This window comes from Malaclemys terrapin, chromosome 4 (genome assembly GCF_027887155.1).
Source record: "Malaclemys terrapin pileata isolate rMalTer1 chromosome 4, rMalTer1.hap1, whole genome shotgun sequence".
NCBI classification, from domain to species: Eukaryota; Metazoa; Chordata; order Testudines; family Emydidae; genus Malaclemys; species Malaclemys terrapin.
This window is the reverse complement of record NC_071508.1, coordinates 29,441,504-29,462,533: the sequence shown is the minus strand read 5'-3', so window position 1 is coordinate 29,462,533 and position 21,030 is coordinate 29,441,504. Positions and strand designations below refer to the sequence as shown.

The 21,030-nt window shown below is 47.2% G+C and overlaps 1 protein-coding gene across 1 annotated transcript; it reads left to right on the top strand.

Moving 5' to 3' along the window:
- Nucleotides 1–494: 494 nt before the first annotated feature.
- Nucleotides 495–21,027, top strand: PSMA5 (proteasome 20S subunit alpha 5). The gene is made up of 9 exons (XM_054028046.1): nt 495–650; nt 5,002–5,068; nt 8,415–8,541; nt 10,600–10,667; nt 11,718–11,825; nt 11,930–11,988; nt 12,965–13,067; nt 14,621–14,707; nt 20,736–21,027. The coding sequence occupies exons 1-9, from the start codon at nt 622–624 to the stop codon at nt 20,811–20,813; spliced, it is 726 nt and encodes a 241-aa protein (XP_053884021.1). The 5' UTR covers nt 495–621; the 3' UTR covers nt 20,814–21,027.
- Nucleotides 21,028–21,030: the final 3 nt, after the last annotated feature.

Genomic DNA, 21,030 nt, shown 5'->3' with positions numbered 1-21,030 from the left:
GAAGTCACCAGTTGTGCCCAGTGACCAACCAACCAGTAGTGAGTGGTGGGGGCAGATGTTACTGCCACCCTGGTCTGGTTACGCTGGACCTGGTGCCCCACTGGGAGCAGGAGCAACAGAACTCAGGACTTGCTGGCTTTAGCCCCTTCTACTGCACCTGCCCCATCTCCTCCCTGCTGGGCCCACTCCTCCCACATCCCGCCTCTTTCTCCCTGCTGGGCCCAGCCTCCCTCGAGCGGCCTGTGCCGTCCGCCCCTCCCCCCTTATTACCATCTGGGTTCTTCCCCCATCGGAAGGATTGAAAAGGGGGGCGGGATCCCCATACGCCTTAGACCCTGGCAACCAGCAGCCAATCAAGGCTTGGCAAGGTAGCTTTTGACCAATAGCAGAGAGGCAAGACTGGATCCCGCCTCGGATGCCTATTGGCGAGGGCACGGTGACGTGTCAGGGTGCTTCACCAATTGGGTAGCGGTAGGGGTGGGGCTGCGCAGGCGCAGTGCGGAGCCGGTTGCTGACAGGGCCGCTCGCTGCAGGTATCGGGCCTGGTGTGGGACTTGGATCCGGACTCGGCGTTTCCCTGTCTCGCACGCACCGGCCTTCAGCCCCGCGCCCGTCGCTGCCATGTTCCTCACCCGCTCCGAATACGACAGGTGAGCGAGCGAGGGCGGGCCCGCGCGGGCCTCGGCCCAGGCCCAGGATCTGCCTCGTCATGGAGCTTGGCCGGGCCTGGGGCCGGGTCACGCCGGGGGCGGCCCAGCCTCCGAGACCCCTCCACAGCCCCTCCCGCTGAGCCTCTCTCAGCCTCGCCGTGGTGTCCCCGGAGTGCGGCGGATCCCCTTAGCGTCCCGCCCCCCCGCCTGAGGGATCGACCCCCCAGGCCCTGCCCCCCTGTCTGGGGATCGACCCCCCCCCCATCGCCCGCCCCTCTTACTAGGGAAATCGGCCCCCATGAGCCTCCCAATTCCGTTTTCTTTTTCCTCCCCCAGCTTTCCAACTGTCTCTTGGTGGGGAAATCCCCCCTTCCAGACCCTGGCCTTGGGCCTCTTCCCTGGTGCTGTCAGTGGGGATGAGAATGAGGCATGCTTCCAATGATTCCCCTTGGTTGTTCCCATTACCTTCCTCTTGGCCCTGAACTGGGCCTCCTTAGTGGGGGAGTACAGACCCCACTACATCATCACTCTGGAAGGGTCTGTAGACTACACCTCTGATTAACAGCAAGCTGGTGGTGGCCCACATTTGGAGGTCCTGGGCAATGGGAAAGAATGTCTCAGTCTTAATGTCTCTGAAGTAGGAAACTTGGGGTTTGTCTATACTGGCATTTTACACCCCTCTGAGCGCTGTAAAGTGCCAGTGCACCAGCGCTGGGAGCTACTCCCCTCATGGGGGTGATTTTTTTTATAGCGCTGGGAGAGCTCTCTCCTAGTGCTATACCACGACTACACAAGCCACGTTAAAGCGCTAAAGTCAAAGGAACGCTATCAGATTATTCCACTACAGTATTTTCCTTTTCCACTCATGGCACCCAACTCTCCCTGAAGTCTCTTGTGATTAAATACCAAAAGTGCTGCAGTATGGCTAAAAGTCTGATGTAAAGCAGCAGTAACCAAGTGGAGTCCAAGTTAGCAAGACCATTTTGGCTCTGTCCACACTACAATTACAGGTGGCTGTAGGCTTCATTACAAGAAACAGGCATATTGGAGAGAGGTAGTTGTAGGGTAGTTGGAGCCTTGTCCCTAATTCAACATATTGTGCCTTTGTATTGTAGTTTAACTGCTGTTCTCAAACACTTGGGCCCTGTCTATGCCATGGCTCAATCTGCTTTAAATATGGTGGTTGTTAGCAAAGTGTTCCCTGATCTGAATAGATGAGGCCTACTCATGTTAGGCCTCCTACTGTCTGGCTTGCAACTTCAGAACTATAGTGTAGGCAGGGCCTAAGAAGCAGGCTGGGTTAGTCACAGAGTGACTCTGAGTTTTTAGGCTTTTGGTTTCATTTTTAGTTGGACTGAACGCTATGTTTTGCATGGTTATAAAACTGCCATCAAAGCAAATAAATAAAAACTACTCTCAGAAAGTTTGGGTGACTATGTAATCATGAGCTAAGCTTTTGTGGGGATCTGACAAATGTGAATTTGCATATGCACCTTTGCACTTTCAATGTATTTGGAATGTTCAAATAATAACTTTTAAATTAAAAACATAGCTAATTGTTCCTCATACAGTTACAAATCCTAATACAAACTTGCAATTGTATTCCCAAACTATTGCAATATATACTGATATGCAGCAAAGTCACTGAGTACAAAAACAACACAGGAATATAGAAATCATGGTGAGACAGTTTTTCATTGATTTGAGACTTATTGCTGAGAAAAATGCAAAGTTAATTAACTTTGATAAAGGGCTGAGTTGCAGCTAATACTTCTATCTTTTTATGGTTTTGTTGTGTATATATAATTCAGATGTATAAGGTCCTGATCCTGCAAGGAAACTTGTGTGGGCTGAGCCCCACTGAAGTCACTGAGGCTTTGTGCATTTGCAGATCCGCCCACAGAGCCCCATGCAGGTGCGAGAGTCTCTCCATATGGAACTCATTGCAGATTTGAGGCCTCAGGGTAGATCCTTTTGCGAGGTAGGGTATAATCCAGAATTCTGTTGCAGCAAATAAAAATAAAAATCTGAGTGACCCTGAAAGAGAGTTAGCAGGAAAATATTTACATCTTCTTTGATGTACTGTAACAATACTATATACATCTCACATTTCTATATCATTAAAACACTGTGGGGAAAATAGCTTTATGTGCTGCAGGGCAACTTCGGACTGGCAGTGTGGTGGGGGTAGTTAGGAAGAGAGTAGCCTCAAAATGTAGCTTGTTGCTGCTGTTGCGAGTTGTCTTGGTTTCCCATCGAGCTATTTCTTCCCATCTGAAGTCTCTTCAGTTGTCAGCAGCTTGATCATTCTACCCTCTTCAATATCTCTTTTGGGGGTGGGAACCAGTATCTATTTTGCCCATCCCTTGCATGATGATCATCTTCATGGGAGCAGCTGGGGGGCTCATTCAACAGCAATTCCTAATGTAAGTTTGCCTGCAAATTGTGGATCCAGAGCAAGATTGAACAGGCACACAGCCCTTCTAGCTCTAGATTTTGGGCAGTTGGTGGGACAAGGCTGCTTGGATTCCTTCTCAAGCATTCGCAGGAGTGTCTCTTCTTTCTCTCCCCCTTTCCACATATCAATATGGCACTTCCTTCTCCTTCCCAGTCCCCCACAAAGGTTTAAATAGATATTCCCTTCATCCCTTTCCACCAATAGGTTCATTTCTTTAGTGTGGTGTTGCTCCTCTTTCTAACAGCCCAACCCAAAATACCAATTAAGTCTCTTTTATGAAGAAGGGATATATGCAGTATTGCTAGAGTAGTCTAAGATTTTTTGTGGGTAGCGGTGGTGGCATGGAATGAGTTCCTGGCATATGCCAGTGGCTGTCTGTGCCCTGGGCACCAGTATCTGGACCAGTCAGCTGGGGCACTGTGCTGTACTGAGTATGAGGCTTCATACAGTTATATTTAAAATGAAACTGTCTTCCAATGTAAGGCAGAAGTCACGTGTTAAGAAATCTCCCAGAGTCCCCACAGATTTCTGGATGCTAGTGGGGCATTTGGTGGTGGCATTGCATTCAAATAGGCTACATCTGCACTACAGAACTTACAGTGGTGCAGCTGCACGGATGCAGCGCTTGTGGTGGAGACACTCTAAGCCAATGTTTTTCAAAGTATAGGTCAGGCCCTGGGTCACCTTGCTGATTCAAATTATAATGATTGTTGCTGTGCAGCAGCTCTAAAGGGACCTGGAGAGGAGAGAGAAAGGGGGTGGGTGGGAACTGGGGAGGGGAGCAAGTTGGGGCTTGCAGGGCTGCTGTGGACATCTCCCCTGGCCCTCTGGAGCTTGCTGCTGCTGGCCGGAAGAGAGGGACCCTTCCCCTAGAGCTCGGTGCAGAGCCTTCCCCCGGAGCTGCTGGCAGGGGGGACAGAGGCCCCTCCCCCGGATCTAGCTGCTGCCGGTGGGGAGAGGGCTGGGGGGAGTCCTCTGGCCCCACCCCAGAGCCCGCATCCCCAGCCAGTGCCCTCACCCCCCCCCCTGCATCCCAACCCTCTGCCCCAGCCCTGAGCCCCCTCCAGCACCCTGAACCCCTCAACCCCAGCTCCACCCTAGAGCCCTCACCCCCACATGCCACCCTCTGCCCTACCCTGGGCCACCTCCCACACTCCTTACGATAGGCTTACTAAGGCTAGTGTCTAGTGTTAGTTATATAAAGTGGGTTAAGCTGGAATGTTTTGCAATATTATGATTTTATGAAAACTCTAGTCAAAAGATATAATTATGTTGGGTTACGGGCTTCAACAATTTTCTTCAAATGGGTCATGAGGAAAAAAGTTTGAAAACGATTGCTCTAAGCCAACGGGGGAGAGATCTCCTGTCGGGTTGTTAACTCCTGCCTCCGCAAGAGGTGGTAGCTCTTTAGGTGGGAAAAACTTGTGCTAAATATAAGCAAGGCAATAGCTTTTCTGAGCCAATAGAAGCATATACTGTTTAGAGTCCAGTGGCTATTCTAGCATCTGCTTGTGGAAGATCCCTTGAAGCATTTCTCCCTACATTTATAATTGGACCCACTGGAATTCTAGGGCATCTGCTGCTGCTTTGTCCAGTCCCTGTTGCTTTTTCACTCCTTCCTCTTTTTAAAACTTGTGGATCTACATCCCTCTAGTCAATATCTGCCATGTTGGTGTTCGCTTTCTGAATATACAGGTGGCATGCTGCTGGATGAGGAATGTACCTCTATAACTTATCCAGTCACTGACTTTAATGCACTCCTGCATTACCAGCTGACTTGACTTAGTGCCATTATGTCCCTCTGTGGAGTTGAAACAGGAACTATTTTCTCTGATGTTTGTCCTTATGTTTTTGGCCTTTTCTCTAGCTCTGATTTTGTTTTCTTCATTGCAGGGGTGTGAATACCTTTTCTCCAGAGGGACGGTTGTTCCAGGTGGAATATGCCATCGAGGCTATTAAGGTATTGCAAACCTCAGCCATTGTTGATACATTGCAATCTGTAGCCCAAATGCTTCTAATTGTGATTGGGTTTAGTCACTAAGGATGGGAGAGCTCTTAAGAAAAGTCCCGTTGTTCATTTCAGTAGTTGACATGCTTCATTTGAAGTGAGGACTGAACCAGTGCCCTATCATTATTTATTGTTCCCTTTTTGTACACACACACCTGGTGGAGCTCTTGTGTGCATACAGTGATGCTGGTTAATAGCAATCCTGATGAAATATTGCAGTTGAGAGCCAATCCCGTTCCATTGATGTTCATGGGCTTTGGATACTGGCAACAGGCATGCCACTTATTAACAACTTTTTCTGGAGGAAAGACCCCAGCTGCAGGCAGGTTTGCAGGGCTACAGCAAGGAAAGGAAGCGCTTGAGGCTGCATAGTACGTCTCTATGCTGTGTCTTGCACTAGCACTAGTGCCTGGGCTCAGCACGTCCAGTGCTTCCTTCTCTGGCTGCAGGCCCACAAACCTGCCTGTGACCAGGAACTACCATCCACATCCATAGTGGCCTGGGGTGCCCACGTCCCTGGCACTATGGGCTGGAAGGGGAGGCTGTGGGCTGGGCAGCGATAGGGAAGGAGACTGCAGCCCAGATGCTGGGGTTTTCCATGGAGAGCGTAGGTGCTGAGGTCCAACAAGGCTGCACAATACCTCTCCCTGCACTTTCCTGGCTATGTCCTGTCCTGGCACCGGGGGGCTCGGGCTGTCCTAGTGCTTGTTCCCTGGCTGCAGCCCTTCTGCTTATTGGCAACTTCTGGACAGCAGCAATTTTTACTGGGAACCAAGAGGTTGCTAATAAGCAAAATCCATTGTATAATCAATTGAATTGAATGTCAGTTAACACTTAGGAACACCACAGCCTGGAGTGGGGGAATGGGAAAGACCTCTTCCCCAAAACTACACAGTCAGCAAAAGTTTGGGGAAACTACTGAATGCTAACATACTGCCAAATGTTGTTAGATGGGGGGTCCCAGCCACCTGAGATTATTAAAGATCCCATGGCATTTTTGAGACTTGGTGTTAGCTCCAACGTACAAACCAAATTCTAATTTGAGTAATTACATTCTACCTCCTTAAATGCCTCCCTATAGCTTCAATTAAAAATATTCACTTGATGCCCTGAATCTTCTTGAGCTAATGGAGCATTGCATTCTGGGATGTATAGCTTCCACATACTGCCTCTCTCAAAGATTACCATTTTATAACTACACTATTCTATGTTAACTAGGTGACCTTTATTTTCTTGGCTAATTGCCAAAGTAACCTGGGGTTTGTGAAGTTTGGCAGCACCTGTTTATAATGGTTGGGAATGTTCTTTCTGTTGCAAGTGATGCAGTTGTCTCATTGCACATGCACAAGATGTGTTTTAAATGAATTGAGAGATGGAGGTGTATTTTTTTCTAATATGTAAAGAAACCAACAGTTTCTCCCCAAATTTGATGCAGAGGGTTTTAGTGTAAGTGGCGTTGAAGAAAGAAACCTTTTTGTATAGGTTCCTCGATGGCCTCTATTTAGGGATTAATGTTAAGGGTCCCCGTAGATAAATATCTTCTCTGTTACTATTGCCCACTCAAACACTTTGGCCACAAGGAGCAGGCAAGGTGCAACTATTCATTTTCATCGAGTTTTTGGAAGCAAGAACTCTTAAATGCATCCTTGTCAGTGTGCTGATGCATTCATATTGCTCAGAAAATACATACAATAAAGCTGAAATCTAATCCATAGGATAAACTTGCTTGTCTTTATTGTCAGTTCCACCAATAAGCCTGGAAATGAATTAAATTTATGCCACTCAAATATTGCCTTTAAAATGTTTGGTACATTATTCCATGTATCGGGAATACAGGGAGGTCCTTCAGTTTACAGGGAACTAAATTGGGGCAGTTGGTAATACAATCTTTGCAGTACCTCGAACAATAATATTTTGTTTCGTAATTACAGCCGAAGCTTTGAATATGGTTCAGGCAAGATATATACTTAATAAGGGATCCAGGTGGTTCAGTCATTGAGAAACGTGCAGATGAATATGATGCGACTTCCAGAATTAGGGAATTCTTGTGTGCATTTGACAGTGGCATGATTTAGGGCTTGTCTACATGGGGAAATTTACTAATATAGTTATACAAGTAAACTTCCTTGTGTAGACAAGCTCTTAGAGTTATGAGCAGGCAACTGATAGCCAAGTATTTAATCCCAGTTCTAATGCTCTGTGTGGCCTTTGTTGGTCACCTCACTTCATTATACCCATTTCCCTATCTCTAAGAGGAGTGTAATACTTAATTATGTCGGAGGGGAGTTGAGGATGCAGTAATTAAGGCATGAAAAGCGGTATGTGGTGTGAGTGCGAAGTACCTCTCTTTCACTTGTACACTTGGTGAAGACTCCTAACTAAATTCTGCAGATGGTAGGGGATTTCACAGCAAAGGAAAGAATAAAAGTGACTAAACTAATAAAATTAATCTGCAAATATTAGTTATATCCTGTTTTAAGGCCTCCATGGAAATCAATGCATCTAACTTTAATTTTGTTCTGCAAAAGAAAATTCACAAGGCTCTTTTTAATCTGTAAAATTAAAAAAAATCGGAGAGATTATGGTATAGCTCAGGGAAGAGATTAACTACTAATCTGCAAGAGGGTTTCTGGATCTTGATGAACTTTCAAACTGCACATCCTGAACAGTTTAACTTTCTCTGGTTCCCAGATCAAATTCTGACCTCTTAGTTTAGCTCTCACTGTGCATTATCCTGTATTTGTTGTGAAGGTACATAATTGTAGATACATTAGTGCAGTGGTTCTCAAACTTCATAGCACCACAACTCCCTTCTGACAAAAGAAATTACTACACAACCCCAGGAGGGGGACCGAAACCTGAGCCCTGCCACCCCAGCCGGGGGAGGGGAGCAAAGCCCAAGCCCCGCCCCAGGCAGGGGGCCTGTAATCTGATTTCTGTTGCTCAGGGCTGAAACTGAAGCCTGAGCCCTGCTGCCCAGGGCTGAAGCCCTCGGGCTTTGGCCCCAGGCCCCAGCAAGTATAATGCCAGCCCTGGCAATCGCATTAAAACGGGGTTGCAACCCACTGTGGGGTCCTGACCCACAGTTTAGAACCCCTGCATTAGTATATGCAGAATCTGTTTCTGCTACTGATGTTGTAGTACAGTAATGGCATCATTCTGGGGGGGGTAGCGATATTACAAATGATGTAGGTCAAGATGAGCATCCTCATTTTGTGTAGATTAGATACCAAAGTGTAGGCGCCCTAGTGATGTTGTAGATTATGTATGATGGTGATAACTGTGTGTGTGTTCTTAGCTTGGCTCCACAGCCATTGGGATTCAGACATCAGAAGGTGTTTGCCTGGCAGTGGAGAAGAGAATCACCTCCTCACTTATGGAACCCAGCAGTATTGAGAAAATCGTAGAAATAGATTCTCATATAGGTAAGAGTAATGCAGGTTTGTTCCTTCTCATGATAAGGCCTGTTGCATCCTTCCAGCCCTGGACGTGTAATGAAAGCCTCTCCTCCAGAAGAGTTTCATGAGAGACTTGTCTTGAAACATGGCTTCTGAAATCAGCTCTCAGGCCCTCACGTGGCTTTCTTGGGTGGGAACGAACAAGCAACTCCCAGCAAATACTGGGTGCCGGTTACTGGTTTTCCAGGCTCCAGGCCAGCAGGACATAGTTGCAGGAGCAGGAAGCAGCAGCTGAAATGCTCCTCCTCTTTGACCCCCCTAATGAAAGCTCATCCCCAAATTTAGATCTGGGCAGGCAGGGAATTATTGCAATGTAAAGGTTTGATCCCAGGCCAGCATCTGTGCTGGGAGCTCACTGATTGGATCACTAATGTTAGCCTGTTCCTCTGTGCTCAAGGCAGCTTACTCTGGCTGCAGAGGGCCCAAGGAAGACTGATTGCCAAATATGTCAGCTTAAAAAAATTAGAGCTCTCCAAAGCACTACTCTTGTAAGTGATGAGAATTGGTGTGGGCTGTGCTGCTTGTGAAGAGACAGGTTTTTTTCTGGGAATCTAGCCTTTCTCCTCTGCTTTCTTATAGTACAGCCCTTTCCACAGCTACCAGCAGCCATGTGGTATTACAGGTTGAACAAATCTATTTATTTATAGCCGCTTATTTCAGCCAGCTTATAGTGAGGTGAAGATTCACTGATGCGGCACCTCCTGCTGGTCGTCCTGGGAATTAGCTCTTCCATCCTGGAGCGCCCTCTGCAGGCCAGAGTCTTGCCTGCCGCTGGCCCCTGTGTCCCTCCTGGACCCTGGTGCCCCTCTATGTCAGGGGTTCTGCCCGCAGCAGTAACCCACAATCTGGGTCTCCCTACCCAGGTGAACCCCCCAACACTCTATCCCCACCTTGCTTCAGTGGCTACTACCATTCACCATCTAGCCCCTGCTCACTGGGGCAGACTGCAGTCTATAAACCACCCATCATCGGCAAGGGGGGGGTTGGGCCTCTGCCTATTCCCAGGCTACACTTCTGTAGCCCCAGTACCTTTCCTGGCCTTTAGCAAGGCCTGCAGCCTGGGGGGTTTTCAGGCTGGAGCTCCCCAGCTTCTCTGGCCTTCCCCCAACCCCACTTCACTCTAGGTACCCTGCTCAGCTCCCAGGTAGCCAGGTTCTTCTCTCTCTACAGCTAGAGGGAAACTCTCTCTGAGCTCCTGGCTCACAGTCCTTTTATAGGGCCAGCTGTAGCCTGATTGGGGCGTGGCTCTTTCCCCACTCAGCCTAGCCTTTCACAGCTGCAGCCCTCTCCAGGGCTGCTTTTAACCCCTCTTCTTCAGGAGTGGGCAGCCACCCCACTACACAGCCACAAATGTGCAACTTTCTGTGGGTATATCAAATACTGTCAGGAAGAAAGGTGACTCTTAAAATACTTAGATTTTTGGTCAATAGCTCCACAGGTCCTCCCATTCCAACCCTTCACTCTCACATGTGTAGTAGGTCCCCAGCCTGAATTCTGGCTGCTTTGTGCTACCCAGCCACTAATTAATTCACCCTTACATTATGCCACCTGTGTTCAGGAAGCTGGTGGCTCCCTGTGGAGCCTGATTGCTGTCTCAGACCTCTTACTGTGCCAGTGCCAGCTAATAGAGAAGCAGCCAGCCCTCTTTTCAGGGGAGGATAACTTTATTCTTTCCAGTGGGTTTGGCTAGTGTCTTGGATACGCTTCCAAGGTTCCAGATTCGGTTCCTTTGTCAATTCATTGCAGTGGTGTTTTTTTTGCCCTGATAAGCCATAGCTTTAGCCATCTAGCTGAGTAGTAGACCCTCACCTGTCTCACAATTCTATTTGCATCCAGTGCTTCACTTTCTGACCTAAACTATTGTATAGTGTTACTGAATGCTGTTACACAGCAGCCACATTTGGCCCAGTGGGTGAAGGAGTACTTATGTCACCCCACTACAGTGCTTTGGGGATTTGGGGGACAAAAGTGGTAGATAACTTAATAAATGAAGTTATTTGTCACACTCTCTCACCTTTGTTTCAGGCTGTGCCATGAGCGGATTAATAGCTGATGCAAAGACTTTAATTGATAAAGCAAGAGTGGAGACACAGGTAAAGCTTCCTCTGTTATTTCCCCCTCTGCAAAACAATGACCTGATTCTGAGAATAGATTATTTTTGTGGCCAATTGGATGGTCCCGGCACTTGCAGACCTGGGTAGCAAAGAGAAACAATGCTGAGCAGGAGGAGAAACTTGGAGCCAAGCCCAGCAGCTGAAATTTCACAGGTGTTTGGCAGAACTGACTCTCACTCTCACTTGTTGTTTGTTTTGGTCTTTTTAGTAGTGAGAGCTTGGTATGAAGAAGGAACTGCATTAAATTCTGTTGTAGAGGGGCTTTTCCTGGGGGACTCACAGCTGGTATGGGTGGATAAAGGCACATCAGCACTGCTCCTCCCCTTTTGGAGTAACATGAATCCTTCTCTCCTTTCAGCTGAGTGTAGTTCTAAGATGCCCTGACTTTGCAATCACCCTGTTAGTGGCCCAGGATCTCAGGCTTCCCTAAGGGGGCAGCAAACTAGTAAAGGGACCAATCCACTACTTCTGAAAGAAGCCCTCATGACTTGGTATTATTTCCAAATTACTGGGTTTTTCCCATCCCAAACCAGGCCACGAAGATACCCTTCTTCTGAGAGGCCCATGTCACAGACACACGTCCTTTAGCTTGGGATGTCACTTCTGAGCAATACAGAACGTTCCTTGCATTATCTCCATCTTATAATTGAATGTACTGCCCTTGTAATGCTCCAAGCCCCTGCCAGGTCAGGGAATGGAACTGGAGTCCCGAAGCTGGGAATGGGTGACAGGGGATGGATCACTCGGTGATTACCTGTTCTGTTCATTCCCTTTGGGGCACCTGGCATTGGCCACTGTCAGAAGACAGGGTACAGGGCTAGATGGACCTTTGGTCTGACGCAGTATGGCCGTTCTTATGAGTCTTCCGTATGGCAGCATCACAAAGCTACATGGCAGGCCCATTATCTTTGAGACTCTTTTATTCCATCAGAGCATTGGCTTGTGTATGTGTCCTGTCGAGGATCACGTGCAAGAACTGGCTTTTGGAAAGGGATGGGTAGTTCAAGCCCTTGTATTATCTTCTCCTAGAATCACTGGTTTACATACAATGAAATCATGACAGTAGAGAGTGTGACGCAGGCCGTATCCAACCTAGCCCTGCAGTTTGGAGAGGAGGATGCTGATCCTGGTGCTATGGTAAGTAGGTGCTGGCACAGGACATTTTCTGAGTGTAAAACCATTGGATTTCCTCTGCCTTAACAGTACTGGTCTCTCTCAACCCTCCTGTGGTTTTGTTACAGTCTCGTCCATTTGGTGTAGCACTGTTGTTCGGAGGAGTCGATGAAAAAGGACCCCAACTGTAAGTTCAACTCTCTCACTGATTCATGCTCTTCTTGGGAAGAGGTGGGGCTTCTACCTGAAGCAGCACAAGATAGTCTTATTAGACAAAAAATAGGGAATTGCATAGAAATCAACATCTTGGACTTATCTCAGTATGTGTCTGGGATGCAACAAGCTGCAGTGGTTGCCTGTTCAGTTTTGAACAGAATATGATGCTTGCAGTAAATCCTGATTTTAAGTCTTATTTTATTCTCAACTTTTTTTAAGTGAGAAGGGGAGATCTTTCTTACCTTCCCCAGAGAACTAGCAGAACCACTCGTAACATAATATCTGGAGTCTGCTATACCATTCCTTAGGGAGGGGGTGGGAGCACTTGTAACCAGAAACTCAATGTGCTTCCAAGATCCAGACCTTCCTGGAGTGGTGGGGGTGTGGAAACTCCATGAATGCAGTGGGAGGAACAGCTCAGCCAGAAGAATCTCTAGCTGAAGGTCTGTCTTTCTGGGTAACCATGGCCTCAGTCCCTATCAGAATAATGAAAAATCCTGTTCATGTGAAATGCTTCCGCTAGGGTTGCGAATGATAGTGACAGAAAGGGGTGCAACTCTAATTTTAGTTTGGATACCCTCATTGTCTGTTGGGTTTGGCATTTGCTTCAGGGCATTTCTTGACCCTTCAGCCCCTTTGGAATCTTGGTCTGAATTTCCTCTTGCCCTCCAAATGCCAGCAGGAGTTACCTGCTGCTGGTGTGTCTTGTCTCAGCAACCCCTCAAATCTGCCATACAGGATGATGCTGGCTTTAGCCATGTATCATGTACCCTGAGCCTCTGCCTCAGGATGTCAGGCAAGCTGCCACTCTCTAAATTTCACCCGAAGAGTCCTTAGCTTCCAGCTGTAAAATGGGCTCTGCAGAGAACGTTTCATTATTGTGAATCTTCTGGGGAAATCCTTTGCAATGCAATGGCATAAGACACTCTTATCTGTATTCCTGGCAGGTTTCACATGGACCCTTCTGGGACATTTGTGCAGTGCGATGCCAAAGCAATTGGGTCTGCCTCAGAAGGTGCACAGAGCTCCCTGCAAGAGGTTTATCACAAGGTAATGGAATGAGTTCAGAATTACACCTGCTGATTAGCTAGCTGATGTTTGCAGTGCCCTGGGAAGTAGGTATTACCCCCACTTTGTGGGTGGGGAAACTAGGTACAGGGGCTAAATCCAGAAGGGTAGTACCAGAACACCCCAATACCAAGTTATGGTATAAACACACTCCCCAAAGATGATACGGACACACTGACCCCTCCTAAGGATAAGGTCAGGATGACAGCGTGATGGATAGAGATGTTTTGATCGAACCAACAGGTACAAGTTAAAGGGTGGTAACTAACCATGGTCAGAGAGGCAATATGTAACTTGTTTGTATCGGTGTATAAAAGAGGGGTTGCCGAGGGGGTGTGTCTGTCTGGACTAGAAGGGAGCAGAAGGTCATAACTGCTCACTGAGCTGCGGCCATTGTAATGGATATACATGTGTTGGGTGTCCCCATAGAACGGGTTCTCACAACAAATATTTTGGTGGCCTCAGAGTGTGGCCACCAACTCTTGCTGGTGGCTGCTCTGACAAACCAGGTTCTCTGTCCCTGCCTCCCACAACCCTTCAGTGTGAGCCTGCCTCAGGCAGGTGGGTCGGGAACTCACCAGCCATTTGCGGAGTCCCAGGCTCCCTTTGCCTTGCCCGGGCAGGAGCGGGGGAGCTGCCCAGGGGAGCACCCCAGCAACCGAACACTGCAGCCACCTCTGGCGCCACGCACACCAGCCCCATGTGTCTCCAGAGCCGCTGCCCGGAGCCCCTGAGGAGTGCAGGGCGCAGATCCCTTCTGGCGGCACCAGCACAAACACCAAGGCAGTGCATCTCTGCTTTTGGTAACAGCTATTCAGGAGCAAAATCTGGATGCTGCAGGTAAAGGCCATTGCTTTGCCGCGCTTCACCCCCCCCCGCCCCCCACTCCATCTATGCTTTCGAGGCTGTTGTGGCTGAAAAAAAATCCGCTTGTGGCAGCATTTGAGAAACGCTGCTATAGAGTCTCCTGGGCACTAGGACCGTGCTTCGTAAACAATAAACCTGGCAGAACGCCTTTGCCACTGAACCGAGTCTGTGATCTTCTTGGGACGTTAACCCATACCGCAGACCTTGATCGATCTGGTCGGAGCCAGTACAGTACAACACACATGCAGCCAACAACTGATAACAGGTAGTCATCCATTCTTGGGTATCACATAAATCACTGGCTCTGGACATTGGCTCATGGGGGGGGACGGGGGACGGGGGACTCACATGTTAGAACATGAAGACATCTGTGACTACGGAGGCCAATTTTTCAGAATTGTTAAAACATATACGCAGTAATTTAGTTATTACCGTGCCTGAACTACATTCCTCACTACTGCAGTGTTGGTAATATACATAATTTGGCGACGTTTTGATTTGCTGCCAAATAGCTTGATATGATATTTTGGAGCAGGATAGAGGGAGGACACGACTTTTGGAGAGGATGTGATTTTCTTTTTTCAGAGGACTGGTTAGAGGGGTGTGCATGAGAAGCTAAGCAATGAAACTGAGTGGCTAACTTTTTTGTGGTTTGTTTTATTTAACAGTCAATGACACTGAAAGAAGCAATCAAGTCATCCCTCATCATCCTAAAGCAAGTTATGGAGGAGAAACTGAATGCAACTAACATTGAGGTACGTGCTGCTGTACTGTTCTTCCTTGTATAAATGCTGTAGGAGCTTTCAGCATTTGGACTACAAGAAAAGTCTATCCTGTTTATATTCTCTGCTTCCCTGGTCCAAGTCTCTGTGGTTGCACTGCAAGTGTGTCCCCTTATGGTGTCTCACCTGATACTAAGTCAGGGTTGGTTTTAGATATTTGTCAAAATAGCAATGACTGGGGTGAGGGAACTTTAAAACAAGGGCCAATCTGCAACTCTTAAGCTTCAATCTCTTCCTGAGGTGGTGATTCTTGTCTGTTTCAACATCTATATATTTCTAATGTGCTCATTGCCACAATATCAGTGTGTTGCCACATAACTCCGTGTGGCATACTTGAAGTAAGAATGAAATCCTCAATCTTTCTCTTGATGTGGGCTCTTGGGAAAGTATTGTTGTGCTCTTCTGCCCTGCTAATTGGAGAATGCTTGTCTGAGTGCTTATCTGAATTCTGCAACACTCCCTGAATGTGGTTAGACTTGACTTTGTATTGCTCTCCAAAACCTTGAAGTGGGAGGCCCTGCTGAGAGCACTGACACAAGATCTCAAGAGTTGCCAGAGTGGACATGTCATGCCAGCTGGGCAATTTTTTTAGGGTTTCCCACTGCCATCCTTTCTTGGCACTTCCAAGGAATGAAAATTATACAGCTTCAGGACTTGCTATTCTTAGTCTTGTGTCAGTGCAAAAATCCCTGTTAGATAACAAGACCAAAGAGATGGGTTTCCCAGACTTCAAATCTCTGGGAAAGAATATGTAGAGTCTGTTAACCTCCACTTCCCAGTGATGAGCAGCAGCCTTACCAAATGTAATTTGGTTCAGACATGCTAATGCTTTTTTGGGGGGGGGGCAAATAAAAATAATTGTTTCCCTCTTGGTAAAGGGTAGGTGAATAGATTTTTTTTTTTTTTTTTTTTTTTTTTTTTTTAAAGCAAGGCTGGTGTATAACATTTGTTTCTATTTCTGCCAGTTTACAAGATAACTGAACCTTAAAATCATGTCATTCTGACTAGTAACTTGCTCTTCTGTCTCTTCAGTTACTGATGTGATTTCAACAGCTGCTCTGTCTAACTGGTAACTTTCAAGCTGAAACTAATAGGCACACACTCTAATTTTGGGTGCCTCTGATTTTGACTGACCACCCTGAGATGTCTGGGGCCTGACCTCTCAGAGTTGTGAGCTGCAGGTGCCTTAGCTCTGGCAGTCTGCGAAAGATCAGTTGCTGAAATTATAATGGATTTGAGGTGGGGAAGCGAAGCAAGATGATGGTCAGAATGATGTGATTTTACATTTTTGTATGCACAACCTACTAAAGCACAGAAATACTTTGGGTCCAGTATAAATGCTCTGAAGTCCAGTAAACTTCCCTAAGCACTGTTACTGAACAGTACCAGCAATAGGAGAGAAGTCTAATGACAGCATTAGATACTAGCACCCGTTTGAGCAACAAAAGCTACTAGCAATAGGCATCTGACGCTAGCTGTGCCGCTTGTGTCTAATATTAAATGCTGCTAGTGAGCCCTTCTGAGATGATAAACTGAGCTGTCCTGGAGAGGAGAGATGGAAGAGGACATGCCAGGTTTGCACACTCAGAGCACAATCTTGTGCCATCCCCAGAAATGTTCCAATTAGCAAGGACTATGTCATGAGCATTTTAACAGGGTAGCCAGCCCCTTAAATGAAATTGGGCTCAGCTCTCCTTTTTCAGTCCAGGTGTGTTCTAGTTAAGTGTAATGAGGGTAAGGCTGCCCCAGGAGTTATAAACAAGAGCTCAGAATCCTGAGGTACAGTTTAGAATGGAAGAGAGTCCAGAGGCTTGAGAGTAAGGAGCTCAGAGGAAGAGCAGAGCTGGGCTGAGAGCTCAGGGAGGAGATGCCCCTGAAGCCAGATCAGGCTGAGGAAAGCAGAAGGCAAGAAGGCAGTCGGAGGTGGGGCACCTACAAACTTCCCCAGGCCAGAGAGTGCTGAAGGCTGAGAGCAGCAGAGGGTGATGCCTGTGAACTGGAGAGCTGAAGCTGGAAGGCCAGAGAGGGCTGAAGGGACAGATGGGTGAGCCTGCTGATGTCTCAGGCAAGAGCTGGAACTATACCTGAAAAGGAACAAGGGTGGAGAGAATCCCCAGCTAGGGGCACTGAGCTGGGGCATGTTGAGAAATGCCAGAGCTGTACTTGGTGTTGGACTGTTGGGACGAATGTGCTATTTGGACTGTGCTGGGGGCATCTTGGTTTATGGTAGGTAGCGGGACTTCTGGAAATAAACTAAAACTGCAGAAATGGCTACTTATGTATTCCAAAGGCTGTACTGAGTTTATTTGAGGAATAGAGGGAAACTGAAGCAGGGGGCCACTTGCAGGGCTGCCATGAGGCTACAGTGGGGTGCCCAGTAAGGGGCCACACATTTACAAGCATGTTTGCTCATTATTACTATCTTACAAATCAGTATCTTGGTCAGTAAAGCTTTCTTCTGGATGAGTGACTTGTAGTACGCATCCGAAGAAGTGGGCTGTAGCCCACGAAAGCTTATGCTCTAATAAATTTGTTAGTCTCTAAGGTGCCACAAGTACTCCTGTTCTTTTTGTAGTACAGTGTGTGACGCAATCAATGCAGAGTAATGTATACAGTATACTTATGTCAGGTCCTCATTTAACAGGGCTTAGCTGTCCTCAGCATAGCTCTGTATGCGTTGAGGAATCACTATCAGGTTTAAGTGTGAGAATAGTGTGCTGAGGATTAAAGGGGCACTGTAGACTGAAATCACCCTTCTAGTTGAGAATGTTTGACTTAGTTACTATATCTGAAAGGCTAGAAGGCAAACTGAAGAGAGAGTTAAGGTTTGGGGTTGTTTTTTACATTTGACAACATTGTGTTTGGGTTTTTTTCACATAGAAGTGGGGTGTAGAAAAACAACATGAAAATGTGGTAAAGGAACAGTTAAAAATATACGTTGACAGCAGGGCTCAAGAGCCAGTGCAGCACCCGAAACGTCTCTCAATTCGCTTTTTCAATGTGACAGTTTCCCTTTATTTAACCTCTTTACAGACAAGTCTTTAAAATCTAGAGCAGTGGTTCTCATGCTTGGGGCCCCGTCAGCACACAGCTGCAGCCCATGTGACATCCTCAGGGCCATACAGGTAGTATATGTTGTGTGGCTGTGGCCCATATAACACACACACAGCGGCATGTACAGCCCACGGTGGTAAATAGGTTGCGAACCACTGGCCTAGAGTTTGGACAAATTTGAGTCGTTCATTAGTGTCTTTGAATAGTGCTTTGGGGGCATGGGTAGAGTCGTGCTTAAAGGGTTACCCAGTCACAGTGGGTCCAGTATCTCAGGCCAAAACTATCAAAAGCAGTTAGTGATTTTAGGTGCCCAACATGAGACTCCTTAAACAGCTGTCTTTCAGAAAGTGCCAAGCGCCTGCCATCTGAAAGCCAGGCCTGGTTAAGATGTCCCATATTGGACACTCAGAACACTCGTCATTTAGAAAATGTTGGCCTTAAAAGTTCTTGACCTATTTTTATACTCTTCACTTTGTACATCTTTGACGTTCTTTGCTCCCCTGGTGGTGTCTGTGGGTGACCACAAAGCAGCGCCAGTGAGGCTCAATGGAAGCTCCAGGACATGCACTTCTGTGCCCAGTCCTTCCTCTTCCATTGATGTGTGGCAGCAGCATACTCCCCATTCCCTAGAAAGTGAAGACTTCTGCCCCACTTCCAGAACTCGGTACATTCCAGGGTGGTCCAAGGAATGAAGGTTCTGTGCCACACACGCTAGCAGCCACAGGTGCTCCCGAGGGCCCCTTGTCAGCTGCCACTGCTTCTGTTCTTTACTGCTATCTTCCCATGTCAGCCCCATTAAATGGCTCTTCAAATGTTCTGTTGCTCATTTCCTAATTTCTTCTTAATATTTTGGTGCTTGGTCCATGAAGGTTCCAGGCAGTCTGCCCTAGAAACTGAATTCCTCTGATCCAAACAGCAAACAAAACCAAACAGACATCACCAAGGGGAAGTCATGCCTGACTAACCTAATTGCCTTCTATGATGAGATAACTGGCTCTGTGGATGAGGGGAAAGCAGTGGATGTGTTGTTCCTTGACTTTAGCAAAACTTTTGATTCGGTCTCCCACAGTATTCTTGCCGCCAAGTTAAAGAAGTATGGGCTGGATGAACGGACTGTAAGGTGGATAGAAAGCTGGCTAGATCGTCGGGCTCAACGGGTAGTGATCAATGGCTCCATGTCTAGTTGGGAGCCGGTTTCAAGCGGAGTGCCCCAAGGGTTGGTCCTGGGGCCAGTTTTGTTTAATATCTTTATTAATGATCTGGAGGATGGTGTGGACTGCACACTCAGCAAGTGTGCAGATGACACTAAACTGGGAGGCGTGGTAGATACCCTGGAGGGTAGGGATCAGATACAGAGGGACCTAGACAAATTTGAGGATTGGGCCAAAAAAAACCTGATGAGGTTCAATAAGGACAAGTGCAGAGTCCTGCACTTAGGATGGAAGAATCCTATGCACTGCTACAGACTAGGGACTGAATGGCTAGGTAGCAGTTCTGCAGAAAAGGACCTAGGGGTCACAGTGGATGAAAAGCTGGATATGAGTCAACAGTGTGCTCTTGTTGCCAAGAAGGCTAATGGCATTTTGGGCTGTATAAGTAGAGGCATTGCCAGCAGATCGAGGGACGTGATCATTCCCCTCTATTTGACATTGGTGAGGCCTCATCTGGAGTACTGTGTCCAGTTTTGGGCCCCACACTACAAGAAGGATGTGGAAATATTGGAAAGAGTCCAGCAAAGGGCAACAAAAATGATTAGGGGGCTGGAGCACAGACTTATGAGGAGAGGCTGAGGGAACTGGGATTGTTTAGTCTGCAGAAGAGAAGAATGAGGGGGGATTTGATAGCTGCTTTCAACTACCTGAAGGGACGTTCCAAAGAGGATGGAGCTCGGCTGTCCTCAGTGGTGGCAGATGACAGAACAAGGAGCAATGGTCTCAAGTTGCAGTGGGGGAGGTCTAGGTTGGATATTAGGAAACACTATTTCACTAGGAGAGTGGTGAAGCACTGGAATGCGTTACCTAGGGAGGTGGTGGAATCTCCTTCCTTGGAGGTTTTTAAGGCCCGGCTTGACAAAGCCCTGGCTGGGATAATTTAGTTGGGAATTGGTCCTGTTTTGAGCAGGGAGTTGGACTAGATGACCTCCTGAGGTCCCTTCCAACCCTGATATTCTATGATCAGAAAATCCATGCCCTGCCTTGATAATGTGCCTCTGTCCTGTTCTCCTGGGGTCACTTCCAGGAGAGTGAACTCCCTCTCAGCCCACGTCCCCTTGAATCCCTGGCCCTTTTGCTATCTCCATGTGAGCCACCGAACAACTGATTGATAAATGGCAGTGACTTATGTTCGCTACTGACCAGGTCTGTATTTGAAGTAATGACTTAGATGCAAATTGCCTCTTTGGTTACCAATTTCCCAAAGATACTCAAGCTCAGTATTAACAAATTGTTCCCTAATGATTTGAGTTGTTATAGCCTCATTTTTAGAATGCCTGTGTAACAGGACAGGGCTTGTAACCCTGGTTGTTATAGAAGAGGGCAGCTGGCTCCCTAAACATCAAAAGATGTTTGCCTGGGTCTGATTAGAAATGGGACTGGGCTGAACTGCAGCTTGTCTCTCCCCCCCGCCCTTGAGTGTCTGCTGAAGAATTAGTGCTAACCGGTCTCTCCCTGCAGCTGAATCTGAGCGTTCCCAGTAGATGTTTCCTTGAGCTGCTGCTACTATGAGGAGATTGAGTCAATTAGAAGCTATTTCTGCGGCAGGCAGCTATTTTTGGGAATCAAAGAACATGTTACAGGCTGGAACGATCTTGCTGGGCTGGCGGATCAGGCAACCGAGAAGGAACAGCTGCTCCATCTCTGGCAGTTTCTCTGTTCCATGCCCTATGCTGTCATTTCCTCACGTATGCAGGCAAACAGTTACACTGAATCCTTTCTTCTTCTCCTTCCAGCTTGCAACGGTGGAGCCCGGAATGAAGTTTCACATGTATACGAAAGAAGAGCTTGAAGAAGTCATCAAGGATATCTGAAAAACACGGAGATTGAGAGAGAGACTCCCTTAAAAGCCTCATTCCCTGGTCTAAGTGAACTGAAAGAAGTCAGTTTGCTTTGAGTGCCCGTGATTTTATTTCCAGCAGCGTTATGTGCTTGCTCTTTGTAGAAGGCTCTAATGGTTTTTTTTACAGGTTCTGTACATAAACAATCTACAATAAGAAAATGAGAATAAATCCTTTTGTTACTCTATCT

Coding starts and splice junctions, on each gene's coding strand:
- PSMA5 (XM_054028046.1), top strand. CDS start 622: ATGTTCCTCACCCGCTCCGAATACGACAG. Junction 10,668..11,717: donor AAGCAAGAGTGGAGACACAG/GTAAAGCTTCCT, acceptor ATCTTCTCCTAG/AATCACTGGTTTACATACAA. Junction 14,708..20,735: donor TGAATGCAACTAACATTGAG/GTACGTGCTGCT, acceptor TTCTCCTTCCAG/CTTGCAACGGTGGAGCCCGG.